Source organism: Nylanderia fulva, unplaced genomic scaffold (assembly GCF_048542155.1).
Source record: "Nylanderia fulva isolate GAGA-0341 unplaced genomic scaffold, ASM4854215v1 Scaffold352, whole genome shotgun sequence".
In the NCBI taxonomy this organism is placed as follows: domain Eukaryota; kingdom Metazoa; phylum Arthropoda; class Insecta; order Hymenoptera; family Formicidae; genus Nylanderia; species Nylanderia fulva.
The window spans coordinates 76,550-100,125 of NW_028190425.1; the positions used below are offsets into that span (position 1 = coordinate 76,550).

General features: G+C 34.1%; 1 protein-coding gene and 2 pseudogenes across 1 annotated transcript; 2 read left to right on the forward strand and 1 right to left on the reverse strand.

The window, feature by feature from the left end:
* Nucleotides 1-8,499: 8,499 nt before the first annotated feature.
* On the reverse strand, nucleotides 8,500-9,600 carry LOC114937346 (guanylate binding protein 128up pseudogene; annotated as a pseudogene).
* A 156-nt stretch (nucleotides 9,601-9,756) lies between these two features.
* Nucleotides 9,757-10,921, forward strand: LOC114937318 (eukaryotic peptide chain release factor subunit 1 pseudogene; annotated as a pseudogene).
* Nucleotides 10,922-19,932: 9,011 nt separating this feature from the next.
* LOC146722194 (uncharacterized) lies at nucleotides 19,933-23,173 on the forward strand. The gene is given in 7 exon segments (XM_085485260.1): nucleotides 19,933-20,092; nucleotides 20,095-20,596; nucleotides 20,668-20,914; nucleotides 21,114-21,536; nucleotides 21,586-21,769; nucleotides 22,589-23,058; nucleotides 23,060-23,173. Coding segments are annotated over 7 exon segments (2,100 nt in total).
* The last annotated feature ends 403 nt before the right edge of the window (nucleotides 23,174-23,576 follow it).

Genomic DNA, 23,576 nt, shown 5'->3' on the forward strand with positions numbered 1-23,576 from the left:
CTTATAATTTTCAGAGAATACAATAACATCATCCATATAAGCTAGGGCATTTTGGAGAATATTTTTACTTAGGATGCTGTTCATATACTTCTGAAAGGTTGAGGGGGCATTTGTTAATCCAAATGGCATCCTCTTGAACTCAAATTTCCCTATTGGTGTTGTAAATGCAGTATATTTTCTTGAACACTGATCTAACAATATCTGGTGATACCCATCTTTAAGATCAATGACAGAAAATATTCTAGCTTTCACTAAACAATCTAAACAATCCTCTAACAAAGGTGGTGGTGTAAGTTCCTTCACGGTAATTTCATTAATTTTACGGAAATCTATACACATTCTATAACTTTTATCAGCTTTTCTTACCATTACGATCGGAGAATTCCAAAGGCTATTACTTTCTTGTATCTTATCTTCCTTAAGTAATTTATCAATCTCCTTAATCACTATCCCAGATTTTAAAGGATCCAACCTATAATTCCTTAAATAAATGGGATTTGACTCTTTATTCAAAACTATATTATGCATGACATCTTTAGCTGGTAAATTTTCTTTTTTCTTGCTTTCATTATAATACCAATCAATAATTTCCTGAATTTGAATATCTTCATGTTTTATTCGCCTTTTCTTATTATTTATCTCAGAAGAAATTGAAGTAGTTGTTAAAAAGTTAATATGAAATAGGGGATACCCACGAGCAAGTTTAACTTCTCGGTTAGTAACATTAACAACAGGAATAGAAGTAGTAGTAGGTCCTACTATAGTTGCTTCTGCAGTTTGTACCTCTTTCGTTTCTCCTTCAATATATCCCATCCTATTTGGAGATTCAATCTCAATTACACATACTTCCTGAGGTTTTAACGTTATATCTTTCTTAACCTTGATTCTAGACCTTACGCAATCAGTAAATGGAATGGTATAGTCCTCTCCTATTCTCACCACTTGATCCCTATAAGAAATATCGATTCCTAAAGCATTAAAGATTGTTCGTCCAAAAATAAGATTTTCATTTAGATCATCTACAACAGTAAACTCGAGATTTTTTATTTTCCCTTCATAAATAATGTTTCCTTTCGCTTTCACTTCTTTTATCCTTTCTTTTTCCTTAGCAAAGCTTACCTCCATTTCTCTACCAGTTTCTTCTAACTTAAAATTATTGTTCAAAGCAAATAACCGATCAATATACCCTCTATCAGCACCATTATCTAAATAAGCTGATATTCTTTGTTCATTTAACTCTATATCAAGATATAATCCTTCTTCAGCAACATCTCCATCCTCAATTAATATAGTTTTCATTTCAGTAGAATTCAACTCTTTTACTTCTGTATTATTTGAATTCTGATCTTTTCTTCGAGGTGAATCAACTACTCGTGATTCTCTTCTCTCATTATTATTTCCAGAGGAATTTGATAATTTATCTCTTCGTCGCGGACAGGAAAAAGCATAATGGGGGCCTGCACAAACATAACAAGCTATACTTTTATTCTTCCTATCCAAAGTTTTACTAGTAATAGTTGCATTTTTTTTATCTTTTCCTCGACCTTCTTCTGTTAATTTTTGTCCTATTCTCCTCTTACTATTTTTCACATACTTCTCCTCCACTTCCAAGGCTTTATCCAATAACTCTTTAAAATTCTTGACATTTTCTAATTCTGTCCCAACCCAACCACTAAAATTTTTTAGTATTTCTTGATGAACTTCTTCAAATCCAATATTTGTCTTCTTCCACACATTTCTAATCTTTGAAAAGTGTTCGAAAATATTATTAAGAGAAATTGTTGTGTTTAACAATTTAAACAGCTCACCTGTTTGATATTCCGTCTTCTTACAAAATATCCTTCGAAATTCCTTCTCGAATTCCTGATAATTGTTAATCTCCTCTCCTCTGGCTCCTTCATACCAGATACCTGCTCTTCCCTCTAAACTAACTGCTATATATGATAAAATTAATTCATCTTTCCATCTTGATATGTAGGGTAAAAATTGTTGGAGCCACTTCTCTGCCTCCTCACCCTTATTTTTCCCATCATATGTTTTAAAATTATAGTTTCCACCTCTTATCATAAAGAGATTTTCTTCTAATTGCTTAACTAACTCATTCACTTCCTCATATCTTTCTGCTGGGGCGCCAATGTCACCTGTCTCACCACTACCACTGGTGGACAGGCCCTTTCTCTTAAACTCTCCTTTCATAAAATACTTCTTTTATTTAAAATAATTGTAAGGGTGATTATATTTAACTATTAAATATAATCGCCCTTAATCCTACCTTAGGAATGGGGGTTGAGGATAATATGTGGTTTCGATACCACTTTATCCGGCAACATGTATAAATGATAAATTGCTTTCTTCTCTTCTTTTACACTTTTTTTTATTTATGGAATACTTTTAGTTAAAATAATACCATAAAAGATGAATGTACATAAAATGATAAAATGATCATTTTGGGTATCTAAAATTTTTATTTTTTTTTGCAAATTTTTTATTCTCCCCTGTGCCAATGTGTCTGAGGAGTGAACATCAAGACCCTTAGGGTGGAAGAGAAGCTTAACATTGATGCGAATGATAGTGTAATTTATTGAAATATGAACAGGTTATTGTGATTGTTGTGTATCTGGAGATGGTGTGAACATATCCTAGGATCAAAGAGATGTACAAAAGAGTGTCTACACCAGAGAGACACAGTACACAACTGGACCCTGGTTCCACTCCATCACACCCTTGTTGTAATCTACTGTTTCCTTTGTTCTACATCCAGTGCCATCTCACTATACACACCTGGATCTAAGATCAGTGAATGGATGTGGCAATCCCACTCTCTGGAACCAGGAACACCATCCTTGACCCAAAGTGTCTTTCCACACCTCCAACAAGTGTGGTTTTGTGTATCCTTCATTAACGCTATAGAATGGTCTTTCCTGTCAGTAGTTGTTTTCTCACCTGTTCAACTTTTTTACTGTACTTCTCTATGCTCTATCTCCTCTTTGTGATCATCTTCTACTTCTTTTATGGTTTACTTATCCTAAGGAGGTAGAAGGAAAGCTTCCTGTGATCTACCTATGTTTTGTGATCACGATGGGCTAATTATCAAACTATTTACACAATTGAAGGGAGATCCAAGGTTTGAGTCCCGTCTTAGTACAGTACTTTGTGGGCCTGTTCGAGATCGTGTTTAGTGATCGTATAGTATGCCTTCTGGAAGTATGGATGTTGGTACTGGGATGGGGAACACTAAGACTGTTGGGTGGTCGCTATTGTAAGCCTTCAGGAGAATGACACAATGGGGTTCATATCTCGTGGGTAGTGGGGAACCAGACATGATCAAGTGGATCTTGACTAGTGTGAATATCTATCTGTCAATGAACAATGACAATCTCAACAACTTGCAGTGTAGGTAAAGCCCAAGTATGCGGTGCCAGGATTATATGAACGTTATCTACCTAGAATTGAGGCTAACTAACCATACGTGGATAACTACAACCAGGATGAAGCTAGGATCGAATAAACAAGGTCATGACAAGATCTTCTCCTTCGAGACTGACTTTCACACTCTTCAAAAGATTTAAGCTTTAATTAAACAGCCATATCCATTTTAATGATGTCATGTGGATTATAATCCCTAAGTTCAAAATCATCAAAATGAAAATCTTCAATGCATTTTATCTCTCTCTTGGGTTCTACAAATAATTTAGGAAACGATCTGGGTGTCCTTAAAACCTGTGTTTTTAGTTGCTCAATGTGATTGAGGTATACATGCGCTTCTCCAATGAAATGAGTGAGTTCTCCAGGGAGTAATCCTGTCATATAAGCAACCATAACTATTAAAAGAGAATAACTTGCTATATTAAATGGAACACCCAATCCCATATCACCTGATCTCTGATATAATGCACAATTTAAATACCCATTAGATACCTCAAACTGAAATAGACAATGGCATGGAGGTAGAACCATTTCTCGTAAATCTGTTGGGTTCCAGGCAACAACAACATGTCTCCTACTATTTGGATTATTTTTAATCGAGTTGATTACCTCTTGCAATTGATCTATTCCCTGATTGGAATAATCATCCTCACAACTTCCGTATCTAGCACCAAAATGTCTCCATTGAAATCCATAAACAGGTCCCAAATCACCTTCTCTCCTATTTATTCCCAGAGTCTCCAAAAACTCCTTTGATCCATTCTTTTCCCATATTTTTACACCTTTCCTCATCAATATTGAATTGTTAGTCTGTCCCCTAACAAAAAACAGCAATTCCTCCACTACACCCTTAAAAAAGACTCTTTTTGTGGTTAATAATGGAAACTTATTATCCTTCAATGAATATTTCATCATTGTTCCAAATTTAGATAGGGTCCCAATACCTGTCCTATCACTTTTCTTTGCACCAGTCTCAAGTATATCCTTTATAATATTTAAGTATTGATATTCCTCATGTACATTCATTACAAGGGTCCTGTTATTGAGAATTTATATCAAAAGTACCAATATAAATGTTATCTAAATATTTACATCAGAGATATTACTGAGAGAAGTGATATGGTCACAGATTGTTATAAAAAGGTATTATCTTCACTAGGTTTGTTGTTTACTTTGAACATTTCACTATCTATGGTGTTTTTATTACTCTAGATTGGGTAAAATTAACTATTTTTTCAATTTCCGCTAGTAAGCTGTTGTTATGTCTTATCATCACATCTTCTATATCCTTAATCTCCTGTTCAGTTCTATTAGATACAATCTGTACCACATTTGTCTTTATTTCATCAAGAACATCCAACAATTTGTTTATTATCTCCAAATTCGATCTTCTTATTATGTTAGATCCCTTTTCCATAAAAATACTCCCAGCTTTAGAAGTATAACTTCTTATATCTATAAACATCTTATCTAAGACAATGTTAATCTCATTTTTAATTCTTAAATTCTTTGTTACAACAGCGCTGATAATTTCACTGCTATTTGGGAGGTGTATCTGTGATACCAGAGATTTAGATGTTGGTTCTTTGAGGAATTCTATGGCTTGCTCACAAATTGAATTGTTTAATGTTCTAATTACACTTTCAAATTTATTCTCAATCGTGTCACTTACTCTTAATATTAAAGTTTCTATATCCTCTATAGCATTGATTACCCTTTCTTTCACATTCTCAAGCAGCATGTCATTACTTATATTCCTTAAAAGGTTATTAACTTCCTTTACCTCTCCTACTGTTATTTCATCAATTATTTTACCTATCTTATTTATACTATCTGTAAATAATTCCATTGTTGAGTGTATTATATCTTCATTACCAATCCCCATGATCGATTTTATTGCAATAATCTCAGATTTAGATACCTTATTTACTGTATCTTTAATAAAACTCACATTTCCAGATTCTTCATTCCTTCTTTCCTCACAAAGGGTAATTCCCCACAGTAACATTATAAATCCACCTCTCATTATTCTATTGACATTATCTGTGTTTTAAATTATAGGACCATATTTACATAACATCCCCTCACTTCTAATTTAAATGAATGATTCCATTTACACTTTTATTAGCATTTAATCTTTCCTAAAAAGGAAAAAGGTTGTAACCTTAGAGATCATAGAATATTCTCTCAAAAATTAAAAAGTATATAAGGAATGGAGAAGTGGTAAAATAAAATGGTGATTTATATTGGAAGATTTATGGTTTTTAGTATTTTGTTGTTGAATTCTGGGATACTTAGAGCAAATGCACTAAATAGCAAGGGAAGTAAAATAACATCAAAGAGCTTTAAAAAAGATCTTTCAAATCTTCAAATTGCAATGAAAGAGGCCAATCCCAAACAACTATCTCTAATAGAACAATCTACTTCCACAAGTAACCCTAATACACAACTAAACCTGAATACTATACCTTCTCTAGCCTTAGAGAAGCTTAAGAAAAACAGTGTTGTACCTAACCTTAAAATGGGTCCCATTGTACCACCACCAATACAGCCTTTCTTAGATCTGATAAATACCATAAATGATAGTATCTCTAATGAAATAGAAAATGTTTTTAATGGAGTAATCACCGATCTTACCAATTTCCTTAATAACTATACATCAACAGAGATCAATTCCATCGAAAGTGTTATTACATCGGGAAATGCCGATTTCTTAACACAACTTGGTGTTCTATTTGGAAATGTCCTACCAATATTAGAAAATGTTACGCAGGTGGTAATCCAAAATGAGACAATACCAATAAATAACGTATTTGGGGGCACTGAAACAGATTTAATGAATCAAATCACCTCTATCCTTTCACAAGCACAACAAGCGGTATCCACAGCCATTACAAACACCTCAACCACGGAATTTACCAACATTTCATCTGCAATTACCACTAAGAACAACGATGTTGTCAACCAAGTAATAGAAATTATAAATGATCCATCGAATAATCAACCAATAATCCACCAGCTTATTTTACCTGATCAAAGCTCAATTACAGCTTTGATAGACACAGGAAATAGCGATCTTCTACTTTCCATCCAATCTATCATTTCCGATGTAGAGCAACAGATAGAAGATCTAGTCAATAGTAAGAATTCAACAGAAGAGAGTGGAGTTACAAATATTATGAACACAGGTACTACTAATTTACTTAGTGCCTATACATCGATTTTGAATTCACTTTTAGATCAGATCCAACAATTAGTTAATACCATCTCAACCCAAGAGATCCAAGCCATTATTAACATTTTAACCGCTGCTGATGGCGATATTAAGAATGAAATATCAACTCTTTTAAATACCGCTGGTGGTGATATACAAGGAATAATTTCTAATATAGTAAACAATGGACTTTCCACGCTTCAAACACTAGTTACGGAGAATAACAATGAGATAATCAATCAGGTGATCCCAACCTTCTCTACATAAAAGATGTTTTTATGTTCTTTGTAAATAAAAAGTTTAAAGTTTGATTTTCACATTAGCACCACTCCATTACACCTTCAATCCACATCCCACACACCCACAAAAACAAGAAAATGGAAGGTGAAGAGCTAAAAGCTATACAAACAAAGCTATTAACACTACAAACCACGCTATCTAAGATAGTTCCTGTAGAGAGTATAAGAGATCATCCATTTAAGTACTACAACCAAGAACTACAAAAAATCACCGGTACCATAGACCTTTTAATCTCCCAAGGTAACACTGAGATAGAAAGGTTTTCTAAGGAGAACATTGAGATATATCAAATGATAGGGGAGATAGAAAAAAGACTTGGGATATCTAAAGATAGGGTGGAGTATCCTACCTTTGAAAATCTCTTTCTTTCACAGGAGTATCTCTTAAATGAAATAACAAAGCTTTACTTAAAGTTTAAAAAGTTTTTTATTAAAATTGCAAATCTCACACAAAAAGCTCAAAGTATCAGAGAGGAGCTAGGAGAGGTGGTAAGTAGGGGTGGTGTTGTTATTAACAGTGGATCACTACCCATTTTAGATAAAATCAAGTTACTTTTAAAGGAGGATGTTTCTATAAAGAGATTTGAGGATTTAAAGAGAGAGGTAGAGGAGTTGGAAGAGAAGAGAAGAGAAAGGGAGAAGAACAGACTTAAAATGATAAGAGACATTAAGAAGGGATATGAAATATTAGAAATTAAGGAATATAAAGAGATAGATAGAAAGATTTTGAATAATTCAGGGGATATAAAGATAAGTGAGATAGAGGGGAGGGTTAAAGAGATATTTGAAGAGGTAGAAAGGAGAAAGGAAAGGATTAAGGATTTAAAAAATGAAATTTTTAAAATATTAAATTTACTTTTAGAGTATTTAAATAAGGAGAAGGATAACTTAAGGCATTTTAACATTCAGGGTGAGTCCTTGGACTCCATCAATGGATTGTTAAATAATAAACAGTTCCTAAACTTTGAGATTCTCACAGAGGAGAATCTCTCAAAGAATGAGAATTTTTTAAGGGATCTGAGAGAGGTGGAGGAGATTTTATTTTTGCAACTCTTTGAGATGAAGAGAAGGGAATTAGAAGAGATCTACAGAATCTTTGGTGTGGAAGAGAGGTTAAGTGAGATAGTAAGGGATGATGAGATAGATAGGGTGAAATTGGAAATAATACAAAATAAAATTAAGGAAATGCTCCCTAAGAAGAGTTTATTTGTAAAGTGTAATAAAATGATAGGAGAGAGAGATTTAATTATCAAAAGAATGATAGAATTTGAAAAGATAGCTTCAGATCCAAAAAGATTATTTAAAAGCTCATTCCAATTGCTGGATGAAGAGAAATTCAGAAGAAATGTTGTACCTTCCCTTCTTAGAATAGAAAGAGAATTAATCAAAGGAATTAAGGAATATGAAAGTCTCTTTGGTAAGTTTGTTTACAAAGGGAAGGAGTATCTAGAGGATTTGGAGAGAGAGGTGGGAGATAGAATTATAAATAGAACGGTTTTTATATCTAACAAGGGAGATACTCCCAGAAAGAGTAAAAAGTGAAAAATTCGAATTTTTACCTTAAATGCCCTTCACTATTTGAACAACATCCCCGTCATTTAGAATGTGGTCTCTACCCACTTTCTGTGGGGTGTGTTTGACAGAAGATCCCCACACCAGTGCATACTTAAATTTGTTGATGATTCCTCTGTGAATCGAATTACAAAAATCTTCAATTGACCTTCTCTCTTCCCTAAGAACCACAGGTTCTAGATAATCAATCGATTGACCCTTGGGTTTGGGGAATATCCTGACAAAATTAAAATACTCCCAGCATCTCTTGAGAAGATCATCAAAATTCCATTTGTGGTACGAACAGATCGGGACTGCATGTGGTATTCTATAAATTATATCTAACTCTTCAATTGATATCTTATCTATCTTATTCAATACATAGATACACTTGACATACTTCCTATTCCCCTCTATCACATCTATCAAATCATCAATGGTGTATGAAGTATTCTTCTTAAAAATTATGTCCATGTTACTGATTCTGTACTCGTGAAGTACTCCCTTAATAAGTGATATATCTATAGAGGTCTCTCCTACTATGTTTATACCACCCCTATCCTTCTTCACTAATTTTATCTCAGGAGGTTCCTTGTTAAGTCTTATCCCATAAAGATCTAACTCCCTTTCTATTATCCTTTTATGGGTTAATGGTTTAGATACATCCAAAATTATAAGGAGGAGTGAACAGCTTCTAGCTACTCCTAGAACTTGTCTTCCCCTTCCCTTTCCATCCTTAGCACCTTCTATTATACCAGGAAGATCTATTATTTGAATCTTAGCCCCGTTATATCTTAACATTCCTGGAATCGCCGTGAGTGTAGTGAATTCATACTCAGCCACAGCTGAATATGTACCTGTGAGGTTGGACATGAGAGTACTCTTGCCAACTGAAGGGAATCCAATAAACCCAATTCTGGCCACACCTGCTTTAGATACATCAAAACCAGCTTCTTTAGGAGAACCAGATGATTTGGGCGGTGCTAATAATTCTCTGCGCAATTTTGCTAGTTTAGCCTTTAGAATACCCAAATGGTTTGATGTTGCTTTGTTCTTTTGAGTTCTCGCCATTTCATTTTCCACTTCCTTTATCTTTGCTTGAACGTTCATCTTCTAGGGGTACCAGAAAGATTCTTTTAACAGTAAAAGAGGGAATAGAAAGATGGGGAGAGATTACTTCTCCTCAATAAAATAAAGTAACCTTTTCATTGTCAGTTTATAAATTTTTAATTTTTTAAGTTCCTCTCTCCAGGAGACCCTTTGGAAATGAGCGATGAGATTGAAACTTGGAAGATAAAAAAAGAATTAAAAAAATTGAAGGAGAGTAAAGGAAATGGTACCTCGATGATCTCTTTGGTAATACCACCAGGTGACCAAATATCAAGAATATCAAAAATGTTAGTTGATGAATATGGAACAGCATCTAACATAAAGAGTAGGGTTAATAGGTTAAGTGTTCTACGTGCCATAACCTCAGCTCAGCAGAAACTAAAAAGTTACTCAAAAGTACCACCTCACGGTCTTGGAATATTTGTAGGAACCGTCTTGACAGAGGATAACAAAGAAAAGAAGGTGAGTATTGGAATTGAACCAATCAAGCCAATAAACACCTCTTTATACCTCTGCGATTCCAAATTCCATGTGGATGACCTTTTAAAGCTATTTCAAGATGAGTACAAATATGGGATAGTTGTTATAGATGGCCATTCCACTCTCTTTTCAACTCTTCAAGGAAATTTTAAGGAGATACTCCAAACCCTAAACGTAGATCTACCTAAGAAGCACGGAAGAGGTGGACAGTCTTCGGTAAGATTTGCTAGACTTAGAATTGAAAAGAGGAATAATTACATAAAGAAGGTATCTGAGATATGTACAAATTTATATATCACAGATGATAAATTAAATGTAGAAGGAATGATCCTAGCAGGTCATTCGGATCTAAAGAATGAACTCAGAAACATCTTGGATTCAAGAATTAGAGAAATGGTACTTAAAGTGATAGATACCAATTATGGAGGAGAGAAATGGATTAAATCAGTGTATAGAGTTATCATGGGATATACTTAAAGATGTTAGGTATTATAAGGAAAAGAAAGTCCTTAAGCTGTTCTTTGATGAGATAGGGTTAGATAGGGGGATGTACTGTTATGGTATGAGTGATACCATGAAATGTCTTGAGATGGGAAGTATTGAAACGTTGATGGTCTATGAAGAACTGAAGGAGATGAAAGGCGATGAATTATTCGTTGATTGGATAGCAGAGAGTTATAAGGAGTATGGGTGTAGGTTAGAGTTTGTATCTGAGAGGAGTGGAGAGGGAACACAATTTTTGGAGGGGTTTGGTGGTATTGGAGGTATTCTTAGGTATAGAGTGGATCTGGAAGAGAATCTCCAAGATTATTCATCGATAGATGACGAGGAGATCTTCTAAAAATTAAATTTTTTAAAATGCTACCCTTTAAAAATGAAGACCCCTTTCCCCATGGCAGAGGATGTGGAGTTTGAAGAGATCTACGGGTTGAAGAGGACAGATGCACATCCCCATACCAATCCAAGTATTGTCGATATGAGAAACATACCACAGGAAGAGAGGGAAGGGATGGATGCCAGAAATGTTAAAATACAATCCAAGTATTCCCGGTGGTTTGATTTTGAGAAGGTTCATTTCATAGAGAAAGAGAGTTTTCCTGAAATATTTAGGGAAAGTGAGGCGGATGATGAGGGATGCGCTGTAATAGACACTTTGGAACACAACAATGTCTTTAATAGCACCATTTACATTAAAATAAGAAATACGCTCATTAAGTTCTATAGAGAGAGTTCCTTAGAGTATCTAACCCTCTCTACCTCGTTTTCTAAGCTTAGAGCTGAGAATGTCCCCTTTAAGATAGAAAATTTACTTTCAATTTTCTCATTTTTGGAGAGGTGGGGGTTAATAAACCACAAGGTTGAGGAGATGGGTGATAAGGGGGAAAAAAAGAGGGTGATGGAAAGTAAAGGGGAATTGGATAAGGAGGTGTTGAATCAGGGATGGAGTAAAAAGGAAGAATTTTTATTGGTGGACGGAATAGAAAGATTTGGTGACGATTGGAATAGAGTGAGTGAGCATGTGAAGAGTAAGAGCAAGGAGAGGTGCATTCTGTATTTTTTAAAGTTACCGATAGGTAAGAGGATATTAGAGCTGTTAAGGAGGGAAGAGGTAATAAAAGTGTCTTCCAATCCTTTAATGTGTTACATTTCCTATCTTTGTGGAAGTATCCATCCCAGGGTAAGTAGTGAGGTGTCAAAGAGTGTTATAAGGAGGATAGAGGAGTGTTCTAGGGAGGGTAGGGATATAAATGGTATAATTGATACTTCTTTATTTGAAGAGAGTAAGGATGTAGCAATAAAGCAAAGAGAGTTAGAAGATAAGAAATTGAAGAGATTGGTAGAGGTGCTAATAGAAAGTGAGTGTAAGAAGATAGAAATGAAAGTGAGGGATTATAAGGAAATAGAGAATGAGATTGAGAGAAAGAGAGAGGAGATAGGAGAATTAAGAAAGGTTTATAAAAAGGAAATAGAAGAGATGGAAAAGAGAAATGCAGAGAGTGTTTAATAAACCACCACTTTATTTAGTTTTCTTATTTTCATTTCTTGTCTCTTCCTTAAGGGTGTTGTATTTCCTGAGTAGGGCTATATACTCCTTCTCATTGTTCTTTACCTGTTTTAGTAGAATGGTGCTAGATTCTATCTCCTTATTCAACTCCTCAATTTTAAGATTCAATTCATTGATGGTCGTATCCTTCTCTTTAGATGATCTTAGGACACTCTCAAAGTGATCCTTTTGATTTAAAGCTTGCTTTTTCAGTATCTTAGCATTCTCCTCCTCCTGGTACAGTTTAACAATAAGAGAATTCAGCGAGTAGAATGCCAAAGCTAAAAACAGGGTAAATCCTGTCAGATAGAGGTTTCTCTCTGCCATATACCTAAAATAATCCAAAGAAGTGTAAGTCCTAAAGATAGAATCCAAGAAAAGTAGAGATATCATGGAGTACACAGCCAGTAAAATATGTTTTGTACCTCTCATTAAGGATGAGGAGTGAATTCTTAGAATTGTTGTCTTTTTAAAGTGCGTTGGTATTGGAAGGAGTATTAAAATGAATAGAATAATTTCTACTAGAAGTGTTACTTTTACTAGCTTTGTTGTTATCCCCATTTAAGGGGGAAAGGTAGAAAGTAAATTTTTAGTGTTGTTTACATCCCTCTCTAAAGGTTTATTTAAATTTTTAGAGTTAGCCAAAGATCACTGTAGACCATTTCTTACAGCAGGGTTAAAATGGCTATACTTTCATATTACACTATCTCCCTCTCTACAACCCTAAGCTTTTCTAAAGGTAAGATAACACTAATACAATCCCCCTTAATTAACACTCTTTTTTTATTACCTTCCCTCTCTAATACTAAATTCATATACTCATCTAACCCTACTATAACACCCCTATGCTTAACATTTAGTCTTTCTCTCTCCCATACCTCTATTAGAGTTCTAGTTTTTATAAATTTACAAATTATCTCTAAAGGCTGTACTCCTTGAATCTTACCACTCATCGAGGGTACGGAAAATTTGTTTATTGTGGAGGCCCCAATAAGCAAAGCTAAACCAACTCATTCTTCTCTATTACCCCTATCTCCTTTACTATCTCCTTATACTCTTTAAATATCTTAACATTCAAAGATTCTTTTAATATATCATCGATCCTCAAATTCTTAGGTACTCCAAGAATCAAAAAGAACTTCTTATCAAGAATGGCTCTCTCCCTTAATACCTCCAAAAGATACTCATTGCACAGCCAATCGATACTGTAGCACTCCTTCAAATCCAAGATGTTAATTACATTATCCATCTCCCTTACATCCTTTTTAAATTTATTAAAGTTACCAAAATATAGAATGTACTTTACCTTTTTATATTTTATGAGTGGTGTGTCTTTAAAATGATACTTCTTCTTGTCATCCTTCTTGGAGGAGAGCGACTTGTCTCTGAGATAAAATAGAAATGAAATGAGTGTACCCAAAATGATAGCCAGGAGTGGTGAGGTAATAAAACAAATACCACAAGAGACAAGAAGAATTAAATAATCTAAGAGTGTACACTGAAAGATTGGTGAGATAAAACAGGGATATGAAAGAGATATCCCCATACAGATAGGAAACACTGCTATAACAACTTTAGGAATATACCCCTTTAAGGTAGTACCAAAGATCATCAATGGTATTATGGAAATACCCAAAATGAGAGAATCTATCTTAGATTTCCCACCACTCCTGTTAAAAAACAGCGAGGATGTACAAATAAAGTAGGACTGGTAGAAGGAAAAACTCCCAATCAAATTCCCAATAAATTGAGTCCTTAGTTCCTGTGAGATGTTCGTTTTAAGCTTCGTTTCCCTGGAGAAGGTAGATAGATTTATAGGGAGATGTACCAAGCTAAGTAAGGATATGGAGAGTATGTAAAGGGTGTTTTTTAGGATAATGGAAATATCAATCTTTTCAAATTTTAGGGATTTGTAGATGATGGTGGGGTACAACTTCAAACTATCTCTGGGGTACAAAAATCTCTCATCTACCAGTCCTTGGATAGAGACGCTTAGAGATGAGAATTTTAAGTATAAAAATGAAATGGCGTAAAAGATGAGGGTTATACAAAGAGTGTATAAAGGAATGGTATAAATGAAGGTGGGATATCTCTCTTGTAGCTTATAAGCTATAAAACCTAGAAGTAAAGCCAAACCAAATGTAAAAATAAATCTAAAGTCAAAGGATCCCTCATACAACTCTTTAAACCCAAAAGTGAATTGCATTGCTCCCACCCATCCAAAACAACCCATCATTACAGCCTTTGGAACCATCTCTAAGAACACTTCCAATTTGTATCTACTGATCACAAGAGAGTACAGAGAGAATAGAACAGTTGAAATGAAGATGCACAGAAGGGTATTTGTAATGATTGTGTCTCTATCTTCACTTAACTCTGCACACTTTTTGATTATCTTATCCACAATGCTTATATTCTCAATTATCACCCCTGACATAATACCACTTGGTATCTTTGTGACCATTCCATAAACCATCTGAGAAATGACCGTGTTGAAAAGGAAAATGGACATACCATACTCAGATGCTCAAGCTTTAATGTATTTTGTGTATCTGGTAGGATATTTCTACCACAAGACATACAATCCATTAGAGTAAAGATCACTCCAATTGAGCAATAACTCAATATCTGTAGAGATTTTATTGCTATATTCTTTAATGGTATATTCATTTCTATCTTTCTTGTAATTAGGGGGAAATAAAAAATTGAAATTAAAGGGGAAATTAATAGGAGTACATTGGAAATGGTACTCTGGATAGATTAACCTTTTAGGGTTTAATCATCTACTAAATGACGTGATATATTAAATGCTATTAAGACATGTTAAGTTAAATGTAGAGAGTGAGTCTTATTGAATTTATCTCTAAGATGTAACAATCCTAGAGATAAGTTCCTAGGAGTTGTAAATGGTCTTAAATGGATAAGAATGTAATAAAGTGGTTTTACCATAAAAGGTATTTTGGAATGTTTTAAATAAAATTTGTGTTGTGGTGGGGGTAGGTCTGTTGAATTTTTGTAAATGTTTCCTTATGGGGTATAATTAAAATGTTAACGAGATTTTTTGCAAAAATTCACAATATTCGTAAAAGATACCTTATAAGGAATAAATATATTTTTATAGATTATATTTGGGTATTCTCATTTAAGGTAATATTTTGGTTAAATTCGCTCCTTTAAAAACGATCTTTTCGAACCCAAGCAAATGAAACCAATTTGGATAGTTCTTATAATTCTATCATTCCTCTCTTTAAGCGTTGTGAGCTACAAATTAGTAGAGTCACTAAAAGAGGGTATAACTAGAGAAAAACGTGGATTCTCTGTCTTATCACTGATGAAAATGAATTCAGATCACACCCTTCCTGTTAACAACATGTTTAGAAGTCTCTTCATTTCTTTCAAGAACTTCATTGGTATCAAGTGTAAGGATGGTTTAAATTGTGGTAGAAGCATAAGATTAAGATATGGATGATTTAAATGGTGGTGCTAATTATGCCATTTTCTTAAATAAACTCTACTTAAGACTTCTCTATGGTTAGATACCAGTGACATACCTAAAGGTGGTATTGGTATTGTACTAATTTATTCCCTTGTAGTAAATCCTTTCAGATAGTGTCTAAAGAGAAAAAGGAATAGGAGACAGTCTCATATTTGGATTGATAGTCCATTCAAAAGGAAAAAAGAATCCTTACCTCACCGGTGAAGAAGTGCTAAAATAAAGGTTTTATTTTGTTCAATCTCTCAACTCTCACCATTAAAATTGCTACCAGAGAGAAACACCCTCTCCTTCAATTTTAACACTTTGATATTCCTTCTCTTCTCAATCATTCTCTTTTTCTTACTCCTTCCTCCTCTAATTCCCTTTCTTCTCCCTATAGGAATGGAGAGTACCTCTTCTTTACATTCACTCCTACCTTCCAATGCTTTAATCCTTCTTTTGACCTCCTCTCTCAAATTTACCTCACTCTCACTTCCATACAAATCCATTTTACAAGCTATGGATATTTTATTGCTTGCTTAGGATCCTTAAAATCTTAACTCTACTCATCTCTTTATTACCCCCAATTAAATCACTCCTTCCTATAATACCCATCCTACCATCTTTTAATTCTACTGTGTTTACTGTTCTATTATAACTTCTATTCAGTGTATCATTTTCAAGATCTTTTATTACATTCTGTAATATAGAGGTATAATTCACTCCATTCCTTCCAATAGATTTGATATTCTCTGGTAACACTTTAGATAACCCTTCTAACCCTCCAACCTCTATCAATAAATCAATAGCTATCTCCCAACCCAGAAGAAGTACTAGATTCCTACAATATAACAAACCTTTACCTCCTAAAATGACCTTCCCTTTCAGGAATTCAACAATTTTATTATAAAGAGAGTTTATTGTATCTTTAAACGAACAATCCCCCAATTTCTCTTCAAATTGCTTTAAATCTATCATTTCATCTAATCCCATATCCAATACACCCTTTGTATGGACGTAAAGTATCAATTTACTGTACTGTTCATATAGAATCTATTCGTCTGGTCTATCTTTAACAAATTATTTAGCTCTTTTACTTCCTTTTTTAGTTCTTTGTTAGCAACACACAGTCTCTCTATCTCACTTTTAATTTCTACTCTATCATCCATCCACCGGGGGTTCTAGCAATCCCTCAGAGTTAGAGCAATACCTTGGATTGAGCACTTTTAATAACCAAAATTACCATTTATTTATTAATTAAAAAAGTAAACCTTTCTATCTCTACATCCACATATCAACGACCCATTGAAATAATCAAAACAAAATATTTCATCGTTACATGTTAACTCAGAGATAACCTTCTTGGATTTAAGAGAATAGAACTTAACCGTTCTATCCTTGGAGCAGGAAATAACCAAATTGCTACGAAAATCTAAATTATAGACATAGTGAACATGGGAGTAAGAGTAAATAAGATTACCCGTATTGACACACCATATCTTAACAGTCCTATCAAATGACCCACTGGTATACACCATTTGGGGATATCTTGACAGTAGTTACTATATTCTTATGTTCTAACCTTTTAAATAGAAGGTTATCTCTCCATATTATCACTCTTCCATCATCACCTCCCGATACGATGGTATTTTGATGTGCATCTAAACAATTGACTCTTCTTTCATGTCCTATTAAATCACAAAGAAAGGTTAAATTCTTGTAGATTTTGATCTTTGGATCTCTTGAACAGGAGATAATAAACTCTCCATGTGTTATAAAATTAGTTACTGGTGTATCATGAGAATATGAAAAAATACATTCACCACTGAGTTTCCAAACTCTAATGGTTTTATCTCTACTAGAACTGATAATAAAAGCATCTTTGTAGAATAACACTCCTGTAATGGAATTCCTATGGCCCGTGAACTTTCTAATAAACTCCCCCTTTACAGTGTAAAGATTTATGGTGTGATCCATGGATCCAGAAATAACGTGTTGGTTATCCTGGGATATCTCTATAAACTGATGTGGTTTTTTATTATTTTTATTTGTGTTTTGGTTAGAGAATCCCAAAATCTGACCGTACAATCACCTCCCCCACTTACCACATACCTCCCACACTTTGAGTATTTCACACATAGCACTGCTCCTTCATGTCCACTAAAGCTAGAAGAACAGTAAAGAGCTGGTCTTGATCTATTAGGATCATCTAAAATAAATTTTATGGTAATGCAATCTTCATATGTCGTTATATTCTGTGTTACTAATACCTCCTTCAATGTATTTTCTATTACATGTCCATTTACATACAGAGTTGGGTTATCCTCACCCTCTAAAAGTGTGATAAGATGTTTTCTTTCTATTTGAATTGGTACTTGCAACCTCTCAGACTTCTTTGTTCCATCACCATTTTCAAATTGAATTAACACCAATTCTGACATTCAAGGGGCTTTAGAGTAAAATTTTAGGAGCTTGGAGAAACTTCTTTGTATTTGCTTTTATCTGTTTTTAGATAGAGGGAACTAACTAAGGAATTAAAAATGAAAGTTAATTTCTATTCGAGAAAAGTGTATGGAAATTTGAAGTAGGAGTTGGAACACCAACTGTACATTAGAGATCCACGCTACTCTTATTATATCTCCTAACACCACCCACAATTCTACATAGAAGGTTTGGTTCAAATGAGGTAAAGGATGAGGAGTGAATGTGGTGTTCTCCAGAACAGGGTTTAATAACCATGACTTTCTACTTAAAGCTAGGATCACACCTATCTACCTGTGTAGATTTAAAAGGGGTGTCACTTCATCTCCAAGGGAAGTTTGAAAAAGTATAGTAGATGATACATCCCTGAGTGAGTTGTGTTACCACATACTCCTTTAGGTTCCTTATATTGTAATTTGTTACCACAAATTATAAGTGGTACCTTATGTGTTGGTTTTTTGACATGATCATTGTTTTTATCTTTCGTCCACTCAGCATTTCCATGGCTTGCTGTGATAACTAAGGTGTAACCATTATCTTTACATATGTAAGATACCAATAGATTCATCTCCTGTTGTGTCAATCTTGTGTGTATCATTCTTGTAACCTTACAACACCCAAAGATGAAAAGTTACAAAGGATGAATGACACATCGTTTTAAATCACTTCCATACATTCATGCAAAACGTGTGGAATTATTATTTTTAGCTCAGGATTGTAAATACATATCTCGTGAATGAGAGCAGAACGTACATCCTGAGTTATCAAAGTTTCATTAAGTGTAGGACACGCTTTCCATCATCGCCAATCTGAATTTCTGAAAGGTAATTCTTGAATAGTATATCAGAAAACGTATTTGTAATCAGATCTTTTTCAAAAATTACATTCACCCCGGAATCCTTGTCATATTTACACATTGTAAATATTTCATTTCCATCTTCGACAAATTTGCTCATTAGCTCTCCCATTCCATTAGTCCTGAAATTGAAGAATACAAGTGTATCTTCTCTCAAGAAAAGACGTGGTTCAAAGAACTCGTCACTGAACTGATATCTCTTTCATAATGCTATTTTATACAGTCTTTGATACTTAAATTCTCATTTCTTTCATTTTCTATATTTCTCATCATATTGTAACTCTTTCTATCCTTCTTTGTCTCTCAAACTTTCTTTAACCATACCCTTAAAGATGAATAAAGACACACTATCACCACCCTTATTTTGTATCCCAGTTCTTATTGTCTCATAACCCGTTTCTCCATTCCCCTTTTGATCTGGAGGAAGTCCCATATACTCGCCAGTGCATGTAAAAAGAGAGTATTTACACAGGGATATGATGTATCTTTATACTATCACACCCTTCTCTGTCATGTTGCAAACGGAGTCACATATATGAAATATTAAGTAGTTACTAACTCTAGCCTTATTTAACTTTAGACAATAGAAAGTCAAGTATTACATCTCCAATTTACATCACATCTAAAAACGATCTTTAGATCATTTCCATTTATTGACATCCGATGTTGTCAAGTATTAACACCACACCTATTTACAAATAAGCTAGATAAATCTATCTTAAGTCAATAATGTAACATAAGTTGAGGTCACAAGATAAGACCTTGGTAAAGGAAGACAAAGGGACTTTCAATAAATAACTATCCTCCCACTCCATTAATGTCGTAGGTTCACCATAATTTTCATTTATACCTGCATTGTTTATGCAAAGTCTCACTTTTTAAAATACTACAGTGAGATGGACGCATAAAATGCATTTAAATGAACACTGGTTAGTATAACTAAAAATTTTATATAAACATTTCACACTAAGAGGAGAAGGGATCTCACCCCTTAGGATGTACCTTAGTGAAATAATCCTAGAGGGATTTAAGTCATACGAAAGAAAGATAATAATATCGGGCATAGATAGATCATTTAATGCCATAACGGGTTTAAATGGATCGGGAAAGAGTAATATTCTGGATGGAATATGTTTTGTGCTAGGAGCTGAAAGCATGGGATTCTGAGAGTGTCAAACTACAAGGAATTGATAAATAATAAATGTAAGGAATGTAAAGTGACACTAAGGTTCAATAACAATGACAAGGAAGGATCACCATTAGGATATAACCACTATGATGAGATTGTTGTAAGTAGGTGTATTGATTCAGATGGGAAGAGCAAATACTCAGTAAATGGACACAGCTGCAGTTCTCTTACCGTTTCTAAAATGTTTGGCTCTATTGGGCTAAGTTCTGTTAAGGGATCTAGCTCTCCCTATTTTGTGATAATGCAGGGACACATCACAAAGATTCTAAATATGAAAAGTAAAGATTTATGCGAGCTGGTAGAAGAAACAGCCGGGATCAGAGGTTATGAAATGGAGAAAGAAAAGGCAATGGCCATGTTAGAAAAGAAAGAAAATAAATTAATTGAAGCGAAGGAGAGTTTATTTAGAAGGATATCACCATTTTTTGACAAGTTGAAATGTGAAAGGGATGCTTACTTGGAGCAAGAAAGGTGAGGTGTGAGGAGAAAAGAGAGATAAATAGAGCTAGGAAAGAGGAAATAGAAGAGATGTTAACTAAAAGTGAGGTGGGTAATCTTAAAAAAGCTTTGGAAGAGACTTTGAAGGTGTACATGGAAGAGAGAGTGGCGTTAGAGGAGATTGAGAATAGAATGGATCAAATCAAAGATGAAAGTGAGGAGGTTGATATTCTCGGAATACAAATATCGATAGACCAGGAATACAGAAATATAAACAAAGTTAAGAAGGAAAAGAACGAAGTATTAAGTAAAATAGGGCTGTTAAGTAGGGAACTAGAAAGTGTCTCAGAGGTACCTGAGAATAACAAAATTTGTGATATTTTGGATGTATTGAGAGAAAGAGAGAGTTATCTAACGAGAGAATTGAAAAATAAAGAAATGTGTAAATCGGGAATTAAAACCACGATCTCGTGTGTAGAAGAGAAAATTGAAGAACTGAGAAAGTTGAAGAGAAGGAGAGAAGAGTTAGAGTATGTATGTCAAAAAACAGGAAAATATGAAAGAAGAGGAGGGTCTTATGAAGGAGAGTCTATTAAGCTTGATGGAAAGAATTGAAATGGTAGAGGAGATGGAAAGAGAGATGAATGAACTAAAGCACACAATCTCTGATATGAAGAAGAGATTAAACTACCCTTATGGTAAAGAGGGGATATATGGAACGGTAGATGAGAATATTTGGGTTAAGAGTGATAAGTATGGATCTTTAGTGGATACAATAATGGGAGGGAGAGGGAAGTATATTATTGTTGAGAATGAAAAACTTGGTGTTGAGTTGCTAAAGAATACGAACAGGAAAATCAATGTAATACCACTAAATAAGATAAAGGGAAAGATTTTAAACTCGAACATCTTGAAAGAAATTAGAAAATCAGGTGGTGTAAATGTAATGGATGTTCTGAGATACAATGAAAAGGTTAAAAAGGCTATTGAGCATGTATTTAACAATTATTTTATATTCGAAGATTCGATCGAACTCTGCCAAGAGGGTATGCTTTGAGTGCAAGGTTGTGTGTATAACATTGAGTGGTACTATTTACGATCCTAAGGGTACATTAACAGGGGGTGAGTTACCGAGGTATAACCACGTGGTTATAAGAAAATTGGAGATTATGGAGAATGAGAGAAGAGTTAAGGAACTAAAAGATGGTATAAATAACACGTTAGATGAAATATCTAAAGAAAGGGTTGTTTTTGGAAGTATTAACATTAAATGTGATATTACAAATGAATTAGATTCTCTGAGAGGTAGGGTGAGAGAAAGAATTGATAGATGGGAAAGGTTAGAAAGAGTAGAAAAGGATATAACACTAGTAAGTAGCAGAATCGATTTTATAAGTAATTTATTGAATGGATCAAGTAAGGGAGAGATAGAGCTAGATGAATTAAGGAGGGAAATACTTGAGAAGGAAAGATTGAAGAACGAGACAGAAAAAAATAATTTGAAGAGAGAGGAATTCAGAACAGAAATGAGCTGAGAGAATTGGAAAAGAAAAGGAAAATGATTGAATTGGAAGAGGAGAGGATCTCAAGTAAGATAAATCTTTGTAAGAGGAGTGTTAGGGAGTGTGATATTAGGAATAGTAAAAAGAGTGTTAGTGAAAGGGAGGAAAGAATGCTAGAGCCAAAGAGGGAGTATTTGGTAAAAAATCTCAACAAATCTAAGAACAAAATGAAAAAGATACATTCTAAGATAGAGGAAAGTTTAAACAAAGGGGGTATTTCCTATCCAACAGAAGGGGAGTCTTTCCTTCTCAAGGAAACAGAAAGGAAGATGAAGAGAGTGAGTGTAAGGGAAGAGTGTTTAATGAATGATGAAGTGGAGAATGAAGGGGTGGGAGAAGAGAAAGTGAGAGAAATTTTGAGGGAGTTGGGTATAAATGAGAGAATCTTTCATTTAGTTTCACTGCCAATTAGCAGAGAAGAGGAAGAGAGCTTGAAGAGGGAGTATTTTATTTTAACATTCAGAGGGAGATGGAGAGTCTAAGAGGTGTAAGAAAGACAAAATGGATCCAAAAAATTTTGACCTCTTGGAGAAGAATGAGGAGAGCATCAAAGCCTTAGAAGAAAAGATCACCAGACTTGAGAATGATAAAGGGAAGATAAAGCAAAGTATCGAAGAATTGAACAAGCTCAGTAAGACTGAGGTAAATAAAGCGTTTAACCACATCAACGGGAAGATTGGAAAGTTTCTAAAATTTTTTATTGAGGAGAGTGATGTGGTTCTATCTCCAAGTTATGAACTAAGGGTTAGGATAGGTAATTGGAAAGATTCCCTCTCTGAGCTGAGTGGGGGACAAAGAAGTCTTATTGCCCTCAGTTTGATATTTTCCATGCTAACGTACAGATCAGCACCCTTTTACATTTTCGATGAGGTTGATTCTGCATTAGATCTGAACCATACCCAAGGGATGGGTGAGATTATAAGAAAAGAATTCAAAAAACTCACAATTTTTCGTTGTGTCCCTCAAAGAGGGGATGTACAACAATGCCAACAAGATATACCAAGTTTATTTGAGTGATAGCAAGGTTAATATCAGGAATATAAAATAGATAAATTTTGACTTTAGTATCACTCTCCAACTCATTTTAATTTATTTACACTCTTTAGATGTAACGGTGAGTCATTGGTTCTATTCTTATTATTGGGTACTATTTAATATTACGAATGTACCATTTATGTAAAGAGTAAGGGGAAGAGTAAATATAAATTAATTGAATATGTCCCATTATGGCAAAGATTGAGAATCTAAAACATAGAGAGGGTTCTTCAAAAGTATAAATAAAAATTGTACTTATAAAATATTAAGAATGATTGGAGTTATTCAAAAGACAAGGAAGATAGGAAATATCTGTAACACAGAGAAATATAAAAAGAAATATTGTGTGATCTTAGAAGGATAAAATCACTGAATAAGTGTAAATATAAATCATGTAATGTAATGTACATCTAAGA